Raw genomic sequence first — 24,492 nt, 5'->3', positions numbered from 1 at the left:
TTATGGTAAGCTACGGTTAATCATGAAAGAAAGAAAAATATTTTTAAAAATGTAGTGTAGCGTAAGTGTACAGTGTTTGTAAAGTCTGCAGTAGTGTACAATAAAGTCCTAGGCTTTCCCGTTCACTCACCACTCAATAATTCACCCAGAACAACTTCAGGCCCTGCAGCTCCATTCATAGCAAATACCTTATACAGGTATACTTTAAAAAAATATATTTTATACCGTATTTTTACTGTACCTTTCCTATGTTTATATGTTTAGATATGCAGATAGTTACCATTATGCTACAGTTGCCTACAGTGTACAGTACAGTAACAGGCCATGCAGGTTTGTAGTCTGGGAGCAACAGGCTATACCATATAGCCCAGGTATGTAATAGGCTATACCATCTAGATTTGTGTAAGTACATTCTGTGACATTTGCACAATGATAAAATCACCTGACACATTTCTCAGAACGTATCCCCATCCTTCAGTGACACATGACTGTATTAGAACTGCTTACTACAGCGTACGTGTGTAGTAGAAGCTACATACCTAGGCTATATGGTATAGCCTGTTGTTGCTGGGATATAAGCCTCCATAGCCTGTTACCATAAAACTGTAGGGATTTGTAGCACAATGGTATTTGTTTATCTAAACATATCTAAACAGAAAAGGTACAGTAAAAAGTGGGCAAAGGACATGAACAGACACTTCTCAAAAGAAGACCCACAAGTAGCCAAAAAATATATGAAAAAATACTCATCATCACCAGTCATTAGAGGAATGCAAACCAGAACCACAAAGAGATACCATCTCACATCAGTCAGAATGACTTTTGTTAAAAAGTCAAAAAATAACAGATGCTGGCAAGGCTGTGGAGAGAAGGGAACACTTATACACTGTTGGTGGGAATGTAAATTAATTCAGCCACTGTGGAGAGCAGTTTGGATTCTTCTCAAAGAACTGGGAGTTGAACTACCATTCAACCCAGCAATCCTTCTGGTGGGTATATACCCAGAGGAAAATAAATCATTCTATCAAAAAGACACATATGTGTGTACGTTCATTGCAGTGCGATTCGCAAATAGCAAAGATACAGAATCAGCCCAGGTGCCCATCAGTGGTGGATTGGATAAGGAAAATGTGTTATATTTGCACTATGGAATACTATACCATAAAAAAGAATGAAATCACGTTATTTGCAGCAACATACATGCATCTGGAAACCATTATCCTAAGTGAACTAATAAAGAAGCAGAAAACCAAATACCACTTGTTCTCACTTGTAAGTGGGAATAAACACTGAGTAAACGTGGTCATGAAAATGGGAAAAATAGTGGAGAATACAAGATGGGGGAGGTAGGGAAGGTGGTGGGGGTGTGAATTGAAATAAACTATTTATTTCATGTTGTGTATTATGCTCACTACCTGGGTTATAGATTCATTTATACAGCAAATCTCAGCATGAAGCAATATATCTGTGCAACAGACCTGCATATGCACCCCTAATTCTAAAGTAAAAGTTGAAAAAAATATATATTTATAAATTATAATTTATAAATATATATTTACATTAAAATAAAAATATAAATTTAAAATAAAAATAAAACTGTAAGAATGAAGGAATAGTAAAATTTTTTTACTTTGTAAGGGGAAAGGACAGATTATAGGCTTATTTTATTATTTTGAGACAAGGTCTTGTCTTGTCACCCAGGCTGGAGTAGAGTGATGCAATCGTGTCACAGCAAGTGTCAAGATTATTCTTACTCATGAAGTTATGCAACTGTATATCTACTATAATAGTATTTACGGTAATCAAAAAGTCATAATGTAAATGTCAAAACAACATTGAAATGGTAATGAATAATATGCATGTAGAGTAAAATATTAGATATTAAAGAAATGCTTTCATGAGTTGCTAATGATGAATGTTAAAGTATATTAGAGTAGAAGGGCATTTTTCAACTACTGATATGGAAAATTTTCCTGCTTATATAATGGTTAATAATACTAAGATAAAATTTAACTTTTTCTAATTTTTTTTTTTTTTTTTGAGATGGAGTCTCGCTGTGTCACCCAGGCTGGAGTGCAGTGGCACAATCTCAGCTCACTGCAACCTCTGCCTCCCAGGTTCAAGCAATTCTCCTGCCTCAGCCTCCCAAGTAGCTGGAACTACAGGCACGTGCCACCATGCCCGGCTAATTTTTTTTGCATTTTTAGTATAGACGGGGTTTCACCATGTTAGCCAGGATGATCTCCATCTTCTAACCTCCTAATCTGCCCTCCTTGGCCTTCCAAAGTGCTGAGATTACAGGTGTGAGCCGCCGCACCTGGCCTTTTTTTTGCTAAATTTTTTAAGTGAAGTGGAAATAGTTTACAAAATAAATGTTAACCATGGTGAACTTTTTTTTTAAATAGCAACAAAAGCACAGATTTATTGAAATGAAAGTACACTCCACAGAGTGGAAGTGGGCTCGATTAAGTGGCGCTCAAGAGCCATGATGAAGACCTAACTAGTGGAGTTAGGAATGCTTTATATGTTGATAGTCAAGTGCTTTACTAATCCAAAAGCCCTTTTTTCATTGTATTTCCATTCATATTGGCTAATCTCTGGAAAATTACTCAGAGTTTTTATTAATGGTTGGTATTTCAAGCTTTTTAAACAGAAGTTTACGGAATTATTTAATGAATGTTGATATTCTACATATTTTAATACTGAAGTGTGACATGATTTTTCCCTGAGTATTGTTAAGTATAGCCTAAAGCTCCCGCCTTACGTATTTTAAGCTTGGCCTAAAAGTTTCTCTGTACACAGTAAACTGTAACCTAACTGGATGTGTAAGCAGACTGCAGCCTACTCTTGTGCTAATCACTGAGTTTCAGCCAATCATAGACAACCAGTTGTCCAACCTGTGTTCAAGTAAGGCAGACCCTGAGCTGTAACTGACCCATCTATTTCTGTACCTCACTTCCGTTTTCTTTGTGCCACCTTCCTTTATCTGTCTGGAAATTTTCGACTACGCAGCAGCACCAGAGTCTCTTTGAACCTATTCTGGTTCCAGGACTGCCTAATTCTTGAATCCATCTTTGCTCAGTTAAACTCTGTTAAATTTGTCTAAGGTTTTTCTTTTGTGATAGTATCTTGAATTAGTCACATGTTCACTGATCTAACAAAGAAAGAATATAAATTAGAAAATTAACTAGTATGGTGTACATATAGTATTTATGTAATTCTAAATTATATGGTAGTGTCTAATATTATGTAACTTGTGTGTTTTTCATCCAATTTTAAACATCAGGTCTTTAGACTTAGATTCCTTTCATTTTCAAATTTCTAATGAAATGATTTTGGTAATTGGTAATTATTTTTATGTACCAGAGAAAGAAAATGTACAAATAAACTTTCAGGAATGTAATGAACTATCTAACATCAAAGGAGAATCAGTCATTAAAAAGCCAAATTTTTGGCTGTTCCTATTTATACATGTGGCTCAAAGATCTTTATAAAGTAATGATTGATATTTATTCTAAAAGGGTACATGGGGTGTATGTGTTAAATAGCCACATTTTCGTTTATTTGAATCAAGATTCAAATAGAATTGTAAAGGGACAGAATCCTATTAAAAACAACATGAAAATGACTTGCTGGCCATTGATTTGTACAACTTGAATGGCAAGTGTTAAAATAATGGTTATCTAGAAATTGTAGAACCATATTTTATGATACTATTATGTAGGAGAGTGTTGGCAAGTTATTTAATGGAGCAGGTTTAAGTCATGTGAGACTTACAAATATTTGCATAGAAACTGAATCCCGGTGGTGGCATGTGGAAATAATTTTTTAAAGGATATACTTAGGCTATTTAAAAATTACTTAGTATCAGATTTCAGATCCCATTTTAGAGCTGACGTGAATTTGAAAACATGCCAAGCTGGCCGGGCGCGGTGGCTCAAGCCTGTAATCCCAGCACTTTGGGAGGCCGAGACGGGAGGATCACGAGGTCAGGAGATCGAGACCATCCTGGCTAACACGATGAAACCCCGTCTCTACTAAAAAATACAAAAAAATAGCCGGGCGAGGTGGCAGGCGCCTATAGTCCCAGCTACTCGGGAGGCTGAGGCGGGAGAATGGCGTAAACCCGGGAGGTGGAGCTTGCAGTGAGCTGAGATTCGGCCACTGCACTGCAGCCTGGGCGACAGAGCGAGACTCCGTCTCAAAAAAAAAAAAAAAAAAAAAAAAACATGCCAAGCTTTATGTTATAGTCTACATTACAACGTTAGTCTCAATGGAATCTAAATCCTGCCTTGTGAGTTCTGTGAAAAAATTTAATATAGCATAACAGACAGAAATGATTGTCTTGTACTTGCTGAAATAAGTGATACTGGTTCTTCCACATTAGTGAAAAAACACTGAGGAAGGGGCTTTTATAAGCAAAACCATTTATACATTTGAACACTCCAGAAGTTGTCATTTAAAAATTATTTCTCAGTGAGGTACAACTGTAAGTTTATTATATAATTAAAACACTACATGAAAACAGGAAAATTGTTTAAATAGTACTATAACTGTTACTTGTATTTAATTAATGTAAACTCCTGGGAAAATGGGATAAATACTATATTAAAAAGATATCTGCCCACTCAGTACCAAAAACTTCCAGATGTAAATAAAAATTTAAGTGTAAAACATAAAACCATAAAAGTAGTAAAAAAAAAATATGTGAAGCAAATATAGAATATTAGAATGATTCCCATTTCTAGCAGGGTACCTAAAACAATAAATAAAAACACTTCATTTAATTATATCAAAATCCATAGGGAGAGAATAAAATTTGAAAGCAAACTAAAAGAGAAGTTTGAAATATATATGACAAATACCTAATACTCTGATTATATGAGGAGTAGTTATAAAAAATTTGTAGTTCATAGAAGAAATACACATAGCTCAAAATTTATAAATGATTCAATCTTAAGAGCAAAAAAAAAAGATAAACAATGAGATCTTTTTATTCATCAAATTGGCAACTATGGCCGGGCATGGTGGCTCACACCTGTAATCTTAGCACTTTTGGAGGCCGAGGCAGGAGGATTGCATGAGCTCAGGAGTTTGAGATCAGCCTGGGCAGCATAGACTTTGTCTGTACCAAAAAAAAAAAGTGTTTTTTAACACTCAAGATATGGTGCAAATACTGTAAGAAGCTCAGAAATGGACAGTTTGACAGTATGTATTCACATATTCACATTGTATCCTTTGAAGCAGCATTTCTACTTTTAAGAATTTATCTGTTGGAATAATAGAGAATGTGAATAAAGATTTAGTTACAAAGAAGTTCACTACTGTGCTGTTTGTAATAGCACACTGTTGGAAGCTATCTGATTTTTCAATAATTAAGGTGATGAGATTGCAGTGTTTTTTTTTTTTTTAACTGCTCTTATGTGAGCTATATCATTTCAAGATAATGTAAATAGAAAATAAAAAAACCTCAGTTGAGCTCATAGTAAATTATTTATAATTTATAATACTAAATAAGTATTTAGTAAAATACTTATTCTGTGCTTCAGTTTTCTGATTGATAAATTGTGGATAATACTAGTACTTACTCACAGGGGCGTTGGGACAGTTGAGTTAGTATATGAAAAGCACTTAGACGGGTAGGCTCTGTGCCTCATGCCTATAATCCTAGCACTTTGGGAGGCCAAAGTGGGTGAATCACTTGAGCCCAGGAGTTTGAGACCAGCCTGGGCAGCATGGCAAAACCCTGTCCCTACTGAAAAATACAAAAATTAGCTGGGTGTGGTGGCGCGTGCCTGTAATCCCAGCTGCTTGGGAGGCTGAGTTGGGTGATTGCTCAAGCCCAGCAGGTTGACACTGCAATGAGCCATGATCATACCACTGCACTCCAGCCTGGGGAGCAGGGTGAGACCCTATCTCCAAAAAAAAAAAAACCACTTACAATAGTGGTTGGCATGTAATGAGTGCTAACTGATGTTTGCTGTTATTTATTCACAAAATGTCCTTGAAATATAACATAGAAAATCATGGTTTGTTGTATGTATGTTATAGATACATATATAAAAGAGGCCGAGTATGGTGGCTCACACTGGTAATCCCAGCATTTTGGGAGGCTGAGGCAGCTGGATCATTTGAGACCAGGAGTTCGAGACCAACCTGGCCAACATGGTGAAACCCTGTGTCTACTAAAAAAACAAAAGCCACAAAAATTAGCCAGGTGTCGTGGTGCACGCCTGTAATCCCAGCTACTTGGTAGGCTGAGGCAGGAGAATCGCTTAAACCCAGGAGGCAGAGGTTGCAGTGAGCTGGGATCACGCCACTGCTCTCCAGCCTGGGCAACAGAGCAAGGTCTTGTCTTAAAATAAATAAATAAATAAATAAATAAATAAATAAATAAATAAATAAATAAAAAGTGTGTGTGTGTGTATTTGTATGTATATATATGAGATATGTGGTTAATTTGGAAGATGAAAATTGCTTGACTTTAAGAAACTGGCCTACATTGAAAGTAAGTGACCAAAGGTTCGCCTTGTAAAAAGATACTCTAAATTTGTCTGGAAATTTTGTTCCTGTTACAAACACATGTTAAATGCTGACCTGAAGCTGATTTTGATATTAAACTGAATCTTTCTTGGTTTCTTTTGAACAGGTTGGCTCAAAGCTAATCTCTTGTCACAAGCTGGTATTGGCTTGTGTTATTCCCTACTTCAGAGCCATGTTTCTTTCTGAAATGGCCGAAGCCAAGCAAACGCTGATTGAGATTAGAGATTTTGATGGTGACGCAATAGAAGACTTGGTAAAGTTTGTCTATTCTTCACGGCTCACTTTGACTGTTGACAATGTCCAGCCTCTCTTATATGCAGCCTGTATTCTGCAGGTTGAACTGGTGGCTAGAGCTTGTTGTGAATACATGAAGTTACATTTTCATCCCTCCAATTGCCTGGCAGTAAGAGCCTTTGCAGAAAGTCACAATCGAATAGACTTAATGGACATGGCGGATCAGTATGCCTGTGAGCATTTTACTGAAGTAGTGGAGTGTGAAGACTTTGTAAGTGTATCACCCCAGCACCTCCATAAGCTTTTGTCCTCCAGTGATCTAAATATTGAAAATGAAAAGCAGGTCTATAATGCTGCCATCAAGTGGCTACTTGCCAATCCTCAGCATCATTCCAAATGGTTGGATGAAACACTTGCACAGGTAGGGGCTGAAATAAGATTTCACACAGAAATGAAATGATACAGAAGCAAATCAACATGCTTCATTTATTATGAAAAGTGTAGATTATTTGAAGGAATATAGAAATTATTGATGTAATAAATGATAAAAATGACTTTTAGCTCTAATTTTCCTGTTAACTTGCTGTGATGTTTCAGGATGAATCTAAATTTGTCACATTTGAATTACCAGTATCATTCTCTGCTTTTTAACCTGAATATTTAAAATATTCCTTTGGGATACTAATGATGAATATTTTATTTATGCCAGTAGAAAATGGTTTGAGGAAACAGCTCTAAATTAATATAATTTATAATGATTGTTTTGTAATGAAGTTTCTAAATTAATGAATTATTTTGCTATTAAAAGTATAGTTATTCCTAATGTGTGAAGATTTATTATGTAAACAACCATAGGACATCACTTTCTATTTTCTTCTTTCACCATAGTTTGACTTTTTAAACCTCAGAAATGTGTCTCATTGTTACTGTTATTTTTCACTGTCAGTAGCAGTTACCAGGATAAGAAGATGGTAGGCCCTCGCGATCTTTTTTTCTTTTGTCTTCCTCCCCTCTCCTTTCTCTCCCTTCCCGCCTTCCCTTCCTCCCTTTTTTCCTTTCTTCATTTATTCCTGAGAAGTAAAATGATGTTTTACTACTTAAGAATGTTCCTATTTACTTATTTTTTCTAAATTAAATGCTTTGTTAAAACTAGTGCTTATTAAAAGCACTCAATGATAATCTTGTGATTTTTAATAACATAAAGTTTCTTAATAGCATTATCAGAAGGTTAAACAAATAGTAGGAAGAATGAAAGTGCTTATAATTACCAGTGTTGTCATTTTAGATATTTATAGGCAGATGAAGTAAACCTATTCAAAGTGTGATGATAAGACATATTTTTTCAAGTACATATCACAATATTTATGCATTCATATGAGTATCAAAATTCAGAACACGTTTGGATCTTCTCTCAGAATTATTTTGAAAGTAAGTTTGTCAGCAAAGCAAATGGAAAGTTTCATTATCATGCAGCTATATCTTATTTGTGTATATGTGTTTTTCTTTAAGATGGTAAGGCAGACTTCATTCAAGTGGGGGGCCATAACAGTAGATATAGGGACTGCTGCAACAAAGTCTTGCAGCTGGGGAGAGAGACCGGACTCAACCCCTTACGTGTGTGTGCTTTTAACTCAAAATAGCATTACCTGGTTTCATCATCCCCTTTAATCCACTGGAAAATCAGTGCATCTTTAATAGAGGAATGGTGAATGCCTCTGTTGAAAAAGGGGATGCATCCCTGAGTTAGTATATTCCCTTCCAAGATCATTGATTTGAAGAAAACAACGCTTGTTACAGATATTAATTTTTACATTTTTAAGTTAGAAATCACATTTCCCTATGTTTAATCTTAGCTTAAAAAGACAAAAGAACAAAGCCCAGCACTTTTGTTTTGATTGAGCCATTATCAACAGAAGGGCCTTGTGATTATGTCAGTACTGTTTTTGGAAGTAAGCAATTTGAAGATAATTCAATTATAAAGCCTATTTAAACCTATATTTAAAGTGGGTGGATGTAATTTAACGTGTAGTCTGATTTCATTCGAGCAGACCAATACTGGAAATTGCTTTAGAATTTGGCACGTTGAATTTCATGAACATGTTAGATTTCATGAAGTAACAAATTTTAAAAAGAGAACATGCTGCAGTAGAAGTGGAGAATTACCCATCTTATTTTCACCTTTATTTGATACAATTTTTAGACTTTATATTTTCCCAAGAAAATATAAAATGTATTATATTGCAACTATTCATGATCTTAGGTTCGTCTGCCATTGTTGCCGGTTGATTTTCTTATGGGTGTTGTGGCAAAAGAACAGATTGTCAAGCAAAATCTAAAATGTAGAGATTTACTGGATGAAGCAAGAAATTACCATCTTCACTTGAGTAGCAGAGCAGTACCTGACTTTGAATACTCCATTCGGACTACCCCAAGGAAGCATACTGCTGGTAACCAAATTATTTTGTCAACTCTCCTGGAAGGATCTTTGTTGTATTTGAGGGTTGTTCTTGTGTGCCCAAACTTAGTTGTAATATAATTAGTCTCTGATTGCCTTAAAGTAATAATTGGCAAATATGGTTCTATATATGTATTTATCATTTTTTCTGTACATTATTTAGTTTTACTAATAAGCCAGTTTTTTAAAAAGCCATAATCAGTCCTATATACTCTGCAGAGCCTACTGAAATATCTCTTCTTTTGAGATCTTCCCCGATTCTGAACTTGGTTTACTATGTTGCATTTTCATTTATTCATTTGACATGTCTTGAGTTCTTCAAAGACAGCCGAGTATCTTATTTAGGTTTCTATCCCTGGGGCCAAGCGTGGAGCTTGAAATACGTTGTGTGTCTAAATATTTGTTTTTTCATTTTACCAAATAAAAAGGGCACTAAACATAGCTAACATTTGTATAATGGGTTATATTAAACTCTTAGAATCTAAAGCCCTTATGTTTTAGGAGGCATGCAGTTTCACCTTTATTTGATACAATTTTTAGGCTTTATATTTTCCCAAGAAAATATTTCATGTTCACTTCTTTTTCTTGAGACATTATGCTATAAGAAGTATCACTTTTTAATAAAATATTTATAAAGTGTAACATATTTGAGACATGAGGGAATACATGAGATTCAGAAATTTAGGGAAGAGGTGCTCTGAATAGAGACTTCCTCTATCTAAATATGCAGTTATCAAGTAATGAGGTCTTTGAAATAGCCTGAAAACAACAACATGATTATGTCCTACTCATGATTATGAGTAGAATGAAATTTTATCTAGGTAATACAAAGAAACGCTGAAAGTCATACACCTACCTATGAAGAAGTAGTTCTTCTAGATAATTAGTTCGACATGAAACTAATTATCCTCATTTTCTATAGGTTGATGTAAAGAATTAATTTTTTTTTTTTTTGAGACAGAGTCTCACTCTGTCGCCCAGGTTGGAGTGCAGTGGCACGATCTCGCCTGGCTCACTGCAAGCTCCACCTCCCAGGTTCATGCCATTCTCCTGCTTCAGCCTCCCGAGTAGCTGGGACTACAGGCGCCTGCTACCATGCCCGGCTAATTTTTTTTTGTATTTTTAGTAGAGACAGGGTTTCAACGTGTTAGCCAGGATAGTCTCGCTCTCCTAACCCTCGTGATCCACCCACCTTGGCCTCCCAAAGTGCTGGGATTACAGGCATAAGCCACTGCGCCCAGCCCAATAATTCATTTTTTTTAGTTATATAGCTTTTTTGTTGTGAATTTAGAAAGTCAAGGTATTTGATGAAATTCTTTAAATTCAGAGTGGAATTCAAATAACATCTTAGCAGCCTAGGTTATATGCCAAAATATACTAGACAGTCATATAAACGATCTCTTACATGACTGAAGGAACTTTATGTAGTAAGTTTTAGTGAAGGATTTGATCTTCATTTTGAAATAGGTGGTTTTATTCCATTTTAAGGATGAGGAGACTAAGATTTAAGTTAAAAGTATGCTGAAGGCCACGCATAGGAATAGCAGAAAAAGGGTGTGCATCCTGGTCTTTTATTTTAGTTAGTTTTTTTTTTTTTCTTCCATACTTTGTTCCTATGTGAACTGTATAGATGAAATACTAGTTTCCACTTAAAGAAAATCTAATCAAAGATTAACATTACATTCTGGGATTATAATCCTAGCTGTGCCATTGAACATCTGTAATTTTGGGCAAATTTTTAATCAGGGCATCAGTTTTCTTTTTTCTTTTTTTTTTGAGACCGAGTCTCACTCTGTTGCCCAGGCTGGGGTGCAGTGGTGCTTTCTCAGCTCACTGTGCCTCCCAGGTTCAAGAGATTCTCGTGTGCACCACCATGCCAGGCTTTTTTTTTTTTTTTTTTCCATATATTTAGTAGAGCCAACCATGTTGGCTAGGCTGGTCTCGAACTCCTGGCCTCAAGTAATCCGCCTGCCTCAACCTCCCAAAGTGCTGGATTACAGGTACGAGCCACTGCGCCCAGCCCAACTTATAAACAAATTTCTTAATCAAGGCCTCCGTTTACTTATAAACAATTTGACTAAATGATCTTCACAGTTTCTTCCAACTTTTTTTTTTTTAATTAAAAAATTTTTTTTGAGACGGGATCTTGCTCTATCATCCAGGCTGGAATGCAATGCTGCAATCACAGCTCACTGTGCCTTGAACCTCCTGGGCTCAAGCAGTCCTCCTCCCTCAGCCGCCTGAGTAGCTGGAACCACAGGCACATGCCCAGATTTTTTTTCTTTTTTGTAGGGAGTGGGTTTCACTATACTGCCCAGGCTGGTCTCGAACGACCGGGCTCAAGTGATTCACCCACTTCAGCCTCCCAAAGGGATTATGGATGTGAGCCACCACACCTAGCTGCTCTTCCGACTTTACATTTATCTAACTTAAAATATTGAATTAGTTGAAAAAGATAGCATAGGCAGCTTCAAGGCATTCATTTATGCAGTCATTCTGCTAACATTAAGTGCCTACCATGTGAAGGGCTCTGGGTTAGGTGTAAGAAATGCAGGCACATACAGAATATAGTCAGACTTATTTTGGAATAACTTGTCTGGTCTAGGAAAATAGACATTTGAGTAAATAAATGCAGTAAAGTCTTAACAGGTGCTTTTATATCATCATAAGGTGTAATGGGACTTACAAAGAAAACAGTAGTTATTTTTATCTTGGAAGAGTCAGAAAAGGTTTCATAGAGAAAGTAAACCTTAGCCTTAGTTGTGAATAATAAATAAATGTTCTTCTGAATGCTAGTTAGGGTAAGGGTGTTCAGTTCATTTTACAATTATTGAATGCCTAGTACATGGCAAATACTGTGCTAGTCCTTATTCATGCATGATTGCTTAATACACAGTCTTAACCTACCTTAGACTCTAGTAACAGATGTTGGCATAATGGATCATTTTAATACTATGTGTTAAATAAATGCTAATTACCAAAAGTGCTATAGGAACACGAAAGATGTATACTACATGCATAGTTGCAGGAGCATGAAGTTTAAGAGAGAGAAAGAGGGGAGGAGATTGGGTTAGATCCTGGACGACCTTTATGCTGTGATACGGTTTTACCTTGTAAGGCAGCCTTTGCTCCTCAAAGTGTGAAGGAAGTGGTCGCCCCTGGACCAGCAGCATCAGCCTTCACTTGGGAACTTGTAGGAAATGCAAATTCTTGGACTTATCTCAAACATACTGAATTAGAAACTCTGGAAGTCAGGCCCAGCAATCTGTGTTTTATGCCCTTCAGGTGATTCTGCATTACACTACACTTTTTTTAAAAAAAATTGTGGTTAAATATATGTAACAAAATCTGCCATTTTAAGCATTTTTTGTCTTACTTCTTTTTAGAGACAGGGTCTCGCTCCATCACTCAGGCTGGAGTGCAGTGTTGCAATCATAGCTCACTATGGCATCGAAATCATGGGCTCAAGTGATCCTCCTGCCGCAGCCTCCCTTGGGGTTGGGACTACAGGCATGCCCCACCACACCTGGCTAATTTAAAAATTTTTGTAGAGATGGGGGTCTTGTTCTGTTGCCCAGGCTGGTTTCCAACTCCTGGCCTCAAATGATCCTCCTGCCTCAGCCTCCCAAAATGCTGGGATTACAGGCATGAGCCACTGCACCTGCCCATTTTACAATTCAGTGTCATTCACTGAAGTTTTTAAGAAGTACTGGTGTAGGTAATGGAAGGCTATCAAAAGAGCCTTTTCGTTAGTGTACGATGTTGACAATCTGAACGCAAAAAGACAGCTTAGTATTAAGAGAGGACAGGATTTTGCAGTAGTTAGGTAATATTGATGAGAGCATGAACTGTTCCCAGTGGCATTGGGAATAGAGAGGAACAGATAGAACACCACAGGAAAGGAAGAGATTGTTTAGGTAGGCAAGGAGGGCAGATCCTTTTGAACTTGTTGGGTTTAAGGTGTCTGTGGGACATCAAGTGGAGATGTGGCTTAGAAGTGTATATGGGAAGGTATTATGATATAGGTGGAATCTAAAACAAAGGGATGAACTTTTCCTGTAACAAAAAGCGTGTGAGAAATGGGCTAAGGATGGAACATGGAAAACATAGAAGGAAATAAATGATTGGAGATAAAAGGAGACTGATATTATAGAAATCAAGGAAGTAAGATGTTTCCCAAAAAATGGGATGATCAGCATATCAAGTGCTACAATTGTGTTCAATAAGAAATTAACTTAGAGGTCGATTCGTTTTGTTACAACCTTAGCAAGAGTAATTTTAGACGGTATGTGAGAGTATAGACCATATTGTAGTGGGATATTAGCAAGCAGAGATAGTTGATATACCCTATTCTATGAAGGGACAGGAAGAAAATTTTATTAGATTTATAGTAACATAATAACATTAAATACTATCCAAATAACTTTTTTTTTTTTTTTGTCTTTTTACTTTTACCCAAAGTTTTGACTTTCTAAATGTTTTTCCACCTTAATTTTGTTTTCCTTTGGCAGCTATGATTTATCTCTATTTTGTGGCTTTACCTTTAGGTGTGCTGTTTTGTGTAGGTGGTCGAGGTGGATCTGGTGACCCCTTTCGCAGTATTGAATGCTATTCTATCAACAAAAACAGTTGGTTCTTTGGACCAGAAATGAATAGTCGAAGGCGACATGTGGGTGTAATCTCTGTGGAAGGTGGGTCCACTTTGAAATATCACATGATCACAATGCTCTTTTAAAAATATTTCAACTTTGAGAATTTATTTTTTATACAAGAAAATGACTAAATTGTAAATTATTTTTAAATAAAATGCTTAGTTAGTGATAATTTACTTGCTTTGTGCCACAGATGCTCAGTGCGCATAATGTGGAGATGAATATCAGAGAAAAGAGATATAAAGAGTTAAAATAAACTATTCTGAGTTATATAGTTACCAAAAAACTAAACCAAGGAAAAATGTTTATTGAACCCAAATTATAATTACGTATCAGTTTTTTTAATACCCATCTTATTTTAATACTCATTCCTGAAAATGAATTAATTGTAGAATCATGGATAAATTGTCAGAAAACTCTAAAAGGTCACTTTTTTATTATAAAAATATAAATGAATTTTTAACAATATAAAAACATTTTCATAAAAAATGAAAACCGCTTGCAACATAAACACCCAGAAATAGTCACAGTTAACATTTTGGTGCACGGTCTTTCCTGTCTTTCTCTGTGTATTTTTGTTTGTATCATCTAGGAAAAAAGTTGATCATATTAACAGTTTTATGGAGATTGAGGAGGGAGGATCATTTGAGCCTGGGAGTTCAAAACCAGCCTGGGCAACGTAGGGAGACCTCGTCTTTACAAAAAAATTAAAAAATTTAGCCAGACGTAGTAGTGCATGCCTGTGGTCTCAGCTACTCAGGAGGCCAAGGTGGAAGGATCACTTGAGCCTAGGAGTTTGAGGCTGCACTGAGCAGTCATAATGCCACTGCACTCCAGCCTGGGTGACAGAGCAAGACCCTGTCTCAAAAAGAAAAACCAAACAACAAAGAAGTTGTGTGTGTATGTGTGTGTGTGTGTACATGCGTGCGCACACAAACCAGTTTATATATATGTATTTTTTGTTTTGTTTTGTTTTTTGTTTTTGAGATGAAGTTTCGCTCTTGTTGCCCAGGCTGGAAGGCAGTGGCGCGACCTCAGCTCACTACAACCTCCGCTTCCCGGATTCAAGCAATTCTCCTGTCCCAGCCTCCTGAGTAACTGGGATTACAGGCTTCCACCACCGCGCCCGGGTAATGTTTTGTATTTTTAGCAGAGACAGGCGTTCACCATGTTGGTCTCGAACTCCTGACCTCAGGTGATCCACCCGCCTCGGCCTCCCAAAGTGCTGGGATTACAGGCATGATCCACCGTGCTCAGCCACCAGTTTTATATGTTAAAATATAACCTAATAAGAGCGTTTTTCCATTTTATTAAGCATTCTTTGAAGGCATGATTAGTGATTTCATCTACCAAGTAATAAAAAGTTGGGAAACCTAAAAGGGGCGATAAATATTAGAGCATTTACTAATAAATAACTTCATGTAGAACAGCATGTTTAGTGCAAGCTTACATTGATTTTTCATTCAGCTACTGAAATGACATTGATGATAATGTTGAACAGAACAACAATTGTTGAAAATTAACTTATGGTGACATTTTAATTATATAATGTTTATATATGTAACGTTAATGTTATGAATTTATTTATTTGGAGTCAAATGAAAATACTTCTCTATTTGACAGGTAAAGTGTATGCAGTAGGTGGACATGATGGAAATGAACATTTAGGTAGCATGGAGATGTTTGATCCTCTCACTAATAAATGGATGATGAAGGCATCAATGAACACAAAGAGGTAGATCAGCACGGAAAGTTATTTTGAACTGATGGTGGAAATAAGGTTTCTTAAAATTTAAAGGCCTTATTTTAAACTTTTTTTTCTACTTTAGAAACTTTAAATACCTTCTCAAACACATTTTGTTAGCATGTCCAAGGTGATACTTTGTTACCACCTTTTATTTTTTTTAAGAGTTAAAAATGCAGTCATGTTTTAGAGTACCGTATGGTAGTCACAGTTTTCACTTATACATGAGCATTGATTTTTAAAACTTTTTATTTTGAGATAATTTTAGTTTATTCAGAGAAGTTGCAAAAATATTAAAGTTTCTGTGTACCAGTGGTTCTCAACTGAAGATGATTTTGCCTCCTCTGTGGGACACTTGGCAGTGTCTGGAGACATTTTTGGTTGTCACAGCTTGAGATGGGAAAATTGCTGCTAGCATCTATGGGAAGAAATCAGGGATGCTGCTAAAGATTCTACCGTGCACAACAAGGATCTTCTAGCCCAAATGCCAGTGGCAAAGATAATGCCAAATGCCAGTGCTGAGATGGCAAAACCTTGCCACCTACCCTGCCCCTGGCTTCCCATAATGTTAACATGTTACACAGCCATAGTGGTTATTGAAATTAGCATTGATACAGTACTATTAATCTGTAGACTTTTTGGGTCATTTTCCCCACACATGCTTATGCTTCTTATTGATTTTTCTTGTCTAATTGTATTGCCTAATAATCTAATACAGGTGAATAGTGGCAGAGACAGTAGGTGTTTTTGTCTTGTTCCTGATCTTATTAGAAAAGTATCTAGTGTTTCGCTATTAAGTAAGATACTGACTTTAGGACTAAGGTATCTATATTTTTATCATGTTAAGAAAATAGTCCTCAATTTCTCTTTTCTTCATTGATTTTTATCCTGATGAGCAGTAATATTTTAAGTTATTGCTTACATATTTATGTGCTCATTTACATATTTATGTTCTGATATTTATATTCTCATCAACATAAACTGGAATATATGTTGATTAATGTATCAGTCTAAAGGGGAGATTTTCAGTAACATACTTAGTACTCTAACCTGCTTGACACTTTCATTAATGACTTGAATACCAAATTTTTAGATATCCTAAGGTGGAAAGATCACTAAGGCATGTGACCAAATTAGGATTCCAAAGACAGAGTAGACCACATATACTCTAGACAAAAACCTAAAAAATGTTAAAATGAGAGTTACTGGTTAAAACCTGCCTTAGGTATTTTAAAAACTCAATCACATGAGCACAACATAACATGGTGGGAAATCAGGTTTTTGTTTCAAATGGAGAAAAGTACCTGAACCATTATGAAACACAGCTCTTAAAAAAAGGAAAGGAAAAAAGTGAATATAATATAGTTGCCTACATTAAAAAAAGTGAAGCCTTAGGTTAAGGGAGTTTGTAGTTTTATTGTTCTTGACACTGATCTCTCCGTATCTATAGCTGTGTTGTTGAAGTAGGATATATAACACCAGTAGGGGTATGAGAATAAAAGATTAGAGTCTCTGTACATTTTTAAAAATTTATTTTGGGTGGATGTTTTATAATGAACATAACTTGTTAGTACACTAATGTGTTTATAATTTGAAAATAAGATATATAGAAGGTGCACAAAAATGGATTGTTATAAATGTGAGAATGATAATCTGGAATGCATGTAAGAAAATTAGTAGGTTAGTAATACATCTGAAAACCATGTTGTCTACAAAAAATAGTTGAAGTGTTATGATCTGGAGACAAGAAAACTTACAGGAGTAACTAGATATTGTAAGAGGTGTATGTTGCTTTCATAGGAGGGAATAAATATTTATTTATGATTCAGTATATTAGCAGTGAAGCTAATTCCTCCCAGTGTCTGGAATTGTATTGTCAGAAAGATCACATATATTTTGCACCAAATGGGAGATTAAATTTTATTGTCTATTATTTTTCTTTTTCAACTTTATTGTTCTGTAAATGGCATGAGGATTTCAAAGACTGAGCTTAATAATTTATATGAAACTAGAGAGTAGAATAATTCTGCCTCTGTGTCAGAGTGAAAATATAATGCAAGAAGAGAAAAGAGGGCTATCTTAGTAAATATTGACAATATCGCTAAAGAGTTTCTTTTTTTTTTTTTTTTTTTGAGACGGAGTCTCGCTCTGTCGCCCAGGCTGGAGTGCAGTGGCCGGATCTCAGCTCACTGCAAGCTCCACCTCCTGGGTTTACGCCATTCTCCTGCCTCAGCCTCCCGAGTAGCTGGGACTACAGGCGCCCGCCACCTCGCCCGGCTAAGTTTTTGTATTTTTTAGTAGAGACGGGGTTTCACCGTGTCAGCCAGGATGGTCTCGATCTCCTGACCTCGTGATCCGCCCGTCTCGGCCTCCCAAAGTGCTGGGATTACAGGCTTGAGCCACCGCGCCCGGCCTAAGAGTTTCTTTTAATAAAACTGCAGGTGGGCTGGGCACAGTGGCTCAGGCCTGTAATCCCAGCACTTAAGGAGGCCGAGATGGGCGGGTTACCTGAGGTCAGGAGTTTGAGACCAGCCTGGTTAACATGGCAAAACCGTGTCTCTACTAAAAATACAAAATTAGCTGGGCATGGTGGCGAGTGCCTGTAATTCCAGCTGTTCGGGAGGCTAAGGCATGAGAATCGCTTGAACCCAGGATGCAGAGGTTGCAGTGAGCTGAGATTGCGCCATTGCACTCCAGTCTGGATGGCAAGAGCAAAACTCTGTGTCAAAACAAAAAACCTGCAGGTGATATATATATATATATATATATATGACATATAATGATACATACCTTAATATATATAAATGTATCACCCACGGTTTAATTAAAAGACACAAACCTGAACTAGTAAAACCATACCTCAGACATTGTGGCTTATATGGTTGGCAAATTAGCACCATTCTGTAAGAGTTAAAAATGACTTGTTATCAAAATGAGCAATTAAAAACTAAACCACACATGGGGATATGTTGCCTCTAATTTTCTGTTTTTGAATAATATGACAATATTTTCAACTAGTTTTTGCTTCATGTGTGAAAGATTAAAAAGAAATGTGAAGACATTTTAAGGTTTTTTCCCCCTCGTGAGAAAGAATCCTAGAAAAAAAAAGGCTAGTCTTAAACTGTTATCTCCCACTGTCTACAAATGACATTTTAATACTTTAATAGGGAGTGATTTATACTATGTGATAACTACAATGTGAGCTATACAGAGGCAGAGACATTGGCTATGTTTTTTACTGCTGGTAGCAAAAAACAAAGTGGTATCTTTACCACTTGGTATGTCTTGTGGTGGGCATTTACAACTTTTTTGTTGAATAGGTACGTGAATCTTTAGACATACTGTCAGGATGATGGGTTTCAACAGACTCACAGCTTGAACAAACATCAGTGTCCATTTCAGTGGAAAGATGAAATAAAAAAGTAAAGATAACCGATATTTCACATGTGAAAATTTATTGAAATGCATACTAAAAAGATGATTTGGGGGTATATAAATTATAAACAAGTAATATGACAAAATAATTGTAGCTCTGTTATTTTTCACACAGATTGTAAATGCTCAGGGCATGTTTTAAAAGATTACAGAAATTCAACTGCTGTTTTGCTAGAGAAGTTTCATCCAATCTTTGGCAAAAACCGACATAATAACAGAGATACAAGGATTAAAAAAGTACTTTGGGATTTTTATCTCCCATTTTATAGGATCAGATTTCTCTTTTCAGAGAACTTCTGCATACAAAATGGAGAAGGGATTTGAGGATGACCAGAGTGAAAACAGTCTGACAGACCAAAAAGAGTTATTGTAATTCTTCATCCCTTGATGTAAAGAAATAATGGTGGCTTGGACTATATTGATAGAAATTGAGATAGAGAATAGAGGACATATTTGAAAGATAGTTCAGAGGTGTAGAGTCAAAAAGACTTTATGATAATTAGAAAGAACAATTAGATAGAGGCAAAGATGATTCTCCAGTTTCTGCCTTTAGCAACTGTATAGGTAGTATGATTTCTGAATTAGGAAAGCAACATGGTGAACGGGATAAAATTTTTGCTTGTTTTGTGATGGGGGTGTATTAATTTTCTGTGTCTGTGTAACAAATTGCCACCAATTTAGCAGCTTAAAATAGCACCCATTTATTAGCTCACAGTTCAAAAGTGATACAGATTTTGCTGGGCTTTCTACTTAGGGTCCCACAAGGCCAGAATCAAGAGGTTGGGCTAGGCTTTTATCTGACGGCGCTGGGGAAGAAGCCACTTCCAAGGCCATTTAGGTTATTGATAGAATTGTGGCTGTAGGACTAAGTTTCTCATTTTTATTGGCTGTTGGCTACGAGACACTGTCAGATCCTTTCCACACGTCACCCCCCCACACCTTCAAACAAATAGTGGCACACTGCATTCACCTGGTTTTTTGAATTTCTGACTACCAGCTGGAGAAACCTCTCTGCTTTTGAAGGTTTGTTTGATTAGATTAGGCCCACCAAGGCCACCTCCATTTTGCCATATAATGTAGCATAATCATGAGAGTAACACCAGGGGCTGAAGGTCATGGGGGATAGGGAGTATCTTAAAATTCTGCCGTCACAGGGAGGTGGGCAGTGAGTTTCATTTCAGATTAAAGTTAAGGTTGAAGAACCAGCAAGACAGATTTGAGATAGAAATTGGGTATATGTCTGAAAATATATATCTGAATTATCACAAATCTGTGGAAAGAATGGGATTGCTTAGGGAGAGAAGGTATAGAGTGACCCTTAGGGAGAGAAGGTATAGAGTGACCTTTAGGGAACTTTATAATTTAATGATGGAGTAAAGAAGGTACTGATAAAGGAAGCTGAAAAGCACTAGCCAGATAGGAGTGGACTAAAATGTGTGATGTTATGAAAACGAAGACAGTTTTGAGGAGTAGGAAGTAAGCCAATAATGTTGTCTGCTTTTGTTGTTTGAGGGGAGGGACAATTATTAGGCATACTTACTTTATTTCCCTGACCTAACATCCTTACACTCTAGAGAACACATGTACTTGTTCTCACACAGCTGAACATTTTTATAAGCACAGTATGTGGTAAGTCATAGCTTTATACCCAAGAGAAAAGAGGTTGAGGAGACTGAAAGTGAATGATAACATTATCCTTAATAATTCTTTTGTTGGATACTCTCTGGTAAATTTTGAGTTAGAATCTCAGTGAAGCAGCTGCTTTCTCAGTAATAATAAAAGCTAATACTTCATAGCACTAAATATGGGCCAGACATTGTTCTTAGTGCTTTACCTGTATTAACTCATTAATATCAGCTATGTCTCAGATGAGACATAAGGTAGTAGAGGTTTATAAATTATCCAAGCTAGTGACAAAATAATAGTTTGATAATAGTTCAACTTTTGATTGGTGCAATGTGTTTTTTAAGAAATTGAGTTTTTTTTCTGATCACTGTTAAATAAATCAGCTTTTAACATGGGCTAAGTCTCTTACTTTCAAAGAGAAGTAAATACCCTTCAGAAATAAAGGAATGTGACATACAACCTGTAATATAAAATTTAATATTCTTTTGTGTGGTATAATGAAACCCTGCAACAAAATGAGCTCTGTAATTGCATGGATTTGTAAGTGAGATTGGCTTCTGACCTCCACTGCAAAACTTCTCTGTCAACTCATTAACCTCTCAATTATGCAACTGTGTGTGCACTAATTGAGTATTTTGGACTCTTTTATACTATTTTGCTGGGTTATATTTTATTGTTTTGAGTTTAAAGTAGCCTGTGTAGGCTATGCACTGTTCAACTTTAGGGGGCAGTATTCACATAGAGTTGCAGTTTGGCAATTCTGTAGCCATCTAGTCAAAAGCTTTTATAAATCTAAAGATAATGGAAACAAACTATACTGTTTGAAGGTTAACATGATAAATGATTTGCATTAGCACAATATTTTATATGACTTTTTTCCTGGAAACAAACCCATTTGCTAAAGTATGTTTTATTGTCTTTGCAGGCGAGGAATTGCCTTGGCTTCCTTAGGAGGCCCAATTTATGCAATTGGAGGGTTAGATGACAATACTTGCTTCAATGATGTGGAGAGATATGACATAGAATCTGATCAGTGGAGTACAGTGGCACCAATGAATACTCCCCGTGGAGGAGTTGGCTCTGTTGCTCTAGTAGTAAGTTATATGGCAACTTGCCATTAAGTTACATTGTATCACATTCATAACCAAAATAAGGAAAGGTCCAATATATCATCACCAGTATGAAGATATTATATACCATATTATTTCATGAGATACTGCCTTGTACCTTCTAATTTACCATTAGAACAATATATAAGTAAATTCAAAATCTAATGTGTTTTGTTTGACTCTCTTCATTTAGAACCATGTTTATGCAGTAGGTGGCAATGATGGAATGGCTTCTTTATCTAGCGTGGAGAGATATGATCCACATCTGGATAAGTGGATAGAAGTTAAAGAAATGGGTCAACGAAGAGCAGGCAATGGAGTTAGCAAGCTTCATGGTTGCTTATACGTAGTTGGTGAGTAAATGGGTATTCCTCTAATATATCAGTATGTACAGTGACAAGTGTCATATAACAGAGTAACAAAAATTACATTGCATTTAGCCTTAAGTAGAATCAGTGCTGAAATGTGCTTTTGAATTCTTTCTTATAAAACTTTTGTTTATAATTAACAGAGAAGAATGGTACGTGTTCAGTCTGATGCTTTTGAATTCTTTTTTTTTTTTCTTTTTTAGAGGGAGACAGTGTCTTTCTGTTGCCCACGCTGAAGTGCAGTGGCACAATCGTAGCTCACTGCAGCCTTGAAATCCTGGGCTCGTGATCCTCCTGCCACAGCCTCTCAAGTAGCTAGGACTACAGGCCCATGCTATCACACCCAGCCAGTTTTTTTCTATTTTTTGTAGAGATGGGTCCTTGCTGTGTTGCCCAGGCTGGTCATGAACAACTGGCCTTAAGTGATCCTCCTGCCTTGGCCTCCCAGAGTGCTGGGATTACAGGCATGGGCCACCATGCCTAGCTGAATTGTTAAGGTCACATTCATAATTTTTGTTTAAATCTTCATATTTCATGTTTAAAACATGTACAACCTTATTTTTCTAAGAGTAATAAAGTTATTTAAAGAAGGAGATTACATTTAAATAAGGTATATGTTTTTAAATGGAAGGACACAGATAGAATGTGCTTTGCTACAATAAATTTTAAAAGGTCTAAGATTTGTTTTTCTCAGCCTCATTTCAAGGGAAATTATGTTGAATGCTTCAAGTAAGGCAGTAGGTATTTATTTATTTATTTTTGAGATGGAGTTTTGCTCTGTCACCCAGGCTGGAGTGCAGTGGTGTGATCTCAGCTCACTGCAACCTCTGCCTCCCATGTTCAAGCGATTCTCCTGCCTTAGCCTTCTGAGTAGCTGGGATTACAGGTGTGTGCCACCAAGCCCAGCTGATTTTTGTATTTTTAGTTAAGACAGGGTTTCATCATGTTTGCCAAGCGGATCTCGAACTCCTGACCTCAAGTGATCTGCCTGCCTTGGCCTCCCAAAGTGCCGGGATTACAGGCATGAGCCACCGTACCTGGCCTAGGTATTTCATATAAATAAAGGTCATGTCAATGTTTATATTGCTTTTTTTTTTTTTTTTTTTTTTTTTACTTTAACAAGCTTTTATTACCAAACCCCATGCAGGGTTAATGCTTTAACCCACCTAACAGCAAAAAAAAAAAAAAAAAAAATGACATTGCTAACAAGATCAAGGATAAAGGTACAGACCCAATAAAGATTGTGTCTTGAAAAAGAAGGATATAAGCCGGGCACAGTGGCTCACGCCTGTAATCCCAGCACTTTGGGAGGCCGAGGCGGGCGGATCACAAGGTCAGGAGATCGAGACCACGGTGAAACCCCATCTCCACTAAAAATACAAAAAATTAGCCGGGCGCGGTGGCGGGCGCCTGTAGTCCCAGCTACTCAGGAGGCTGAGGCAAGAGAATGGCGTGAACCCGGGAGGCGGAGCTTGCAGTGAGCCGAGATCGTGCCACTGCACTCCAGCCTGGGCGGCAGAGTGAGACTCCGTCTCAAAAAAAAAAAAAAAAAAAGAAAAAGAAGGATATATATATATAATATATATATATTTTTTTTCTTTAAACTAAAACTCTCCAGTGTTGCAGAAGAAAATATTATAAAGTGATTTCAGTCCATAAAAAACAGCATGTAGCAAGTTTGTGCTATCTTAAAAACCCCAACTCAGGATAACCCTAGGAGAAAATCACCTCCCCCCATTAAAGAAGATTCTCTTTTCTATTCTTTCTTGTCTAAATTTCACTGCTTATTCCACAAAATGCCCAAAGAATAACAAGACTCAGCTCACATCCCTCGGCCCTTGTCTGTTAAGACCAACACCAAGGGCTCTTCCTTAGGAGTCTTCACCTCTGCTACAATCAGAGAATTGAGCCCTAATTTCAGGGCCAGTTTTCTAGAAACCTGCAAAACCTTCATACTTCCTTCAAGGAAGGACCTGAAGGCCCCTTGAAAGATCAAGGGGGGCAGTGTACTTGGCACAGACTGGAATGCCTGCCAGGCTGGGAAAAGGGAGCCTTTCTATGCAAAAATACCCCCTAAAACACTTTGTAGTTGAAAGTCTAACCAGGTGAAACCAAGTACCAGCAGGCACCAAACTATGGTTCTACCTAAAAGGTATACATCTTCCCCACTTTAACCATAAAGGTAAGGGGTCGGGGGGTAGCAGGATAAGGAGAGCCAAGTGAGCATTTGACCTCATCTGTCTTCTGAGAAGTCAGCATATTTTAGGCTGAAGCCGTGTTGTAGAGACATTTGGCCAAAGGATAGCCTTTGCTATGTGTGGCTACA

The 24,492-nt window shown here is 36.8% G+C and overlaps 1 protein-coding gene across 4 annotated transcripts in view; it reads left to right on the top strand.

Annotated features, from left to right (window-relative positions):
- Nucleotides 1-24,492, top strand: part of KLHL8 (kelch like family member 8) — a 59,607-nt gene that overhangs the window by 26,858 nt on the left and 8,257 nt on the right. Inside the window, exons 3-9 of one of the 4 annotated variants that reach the window (XM_009207140.4) lie at nt 6,650-6,796; nt 6,878-7,198; nt 9,038-9,224; nt 13,780-13,923; nt 15,508-15,619; nt 21,615-21,783; nt 21,992-22,151. In XM_009207140.4, the coding sequence (XP_009205404.1) occupies nt 6,650-6,796; nt 6,878-7,198; nt 9,038-9,224; nt 13,780-13,923; nt 15,508-15,619; nt 21,615-21,783; nt 21,992-22,151 (1,240 nt within the window). Of the gene's footprint in view, nt 1-6,649; nt 7,199-9,037; nt 9,225-13,779; nt 13,924-15,507; nt 15,620-21,614; nt 21,784-21,991; nt 22,152-24,492 lie in introns of all 4 variants that reach the window. The other 3 variants (XM_003898921.4, XM_009207139.4, XM_021938440.2) reach the window with 3 other exon arrangements.

Source organism: Papio anubis, chromosome 3, assembly GCF_008728515.1.
Source record: "Papio anubis isolate 15944 chromosome 3, Panubis1.0, whole genome shotgun sequence".
Taxonomy (NCBI): Eukaryota; Metazoa; Chordata; class Mammalia; order Primates; family Cercopithecidae; genus Papio; species Papio anubis.
Note: the sequence above shows the minus strand (reverse complement) of the source record. Positions and strands in the feature narration are given on the sequence as shown.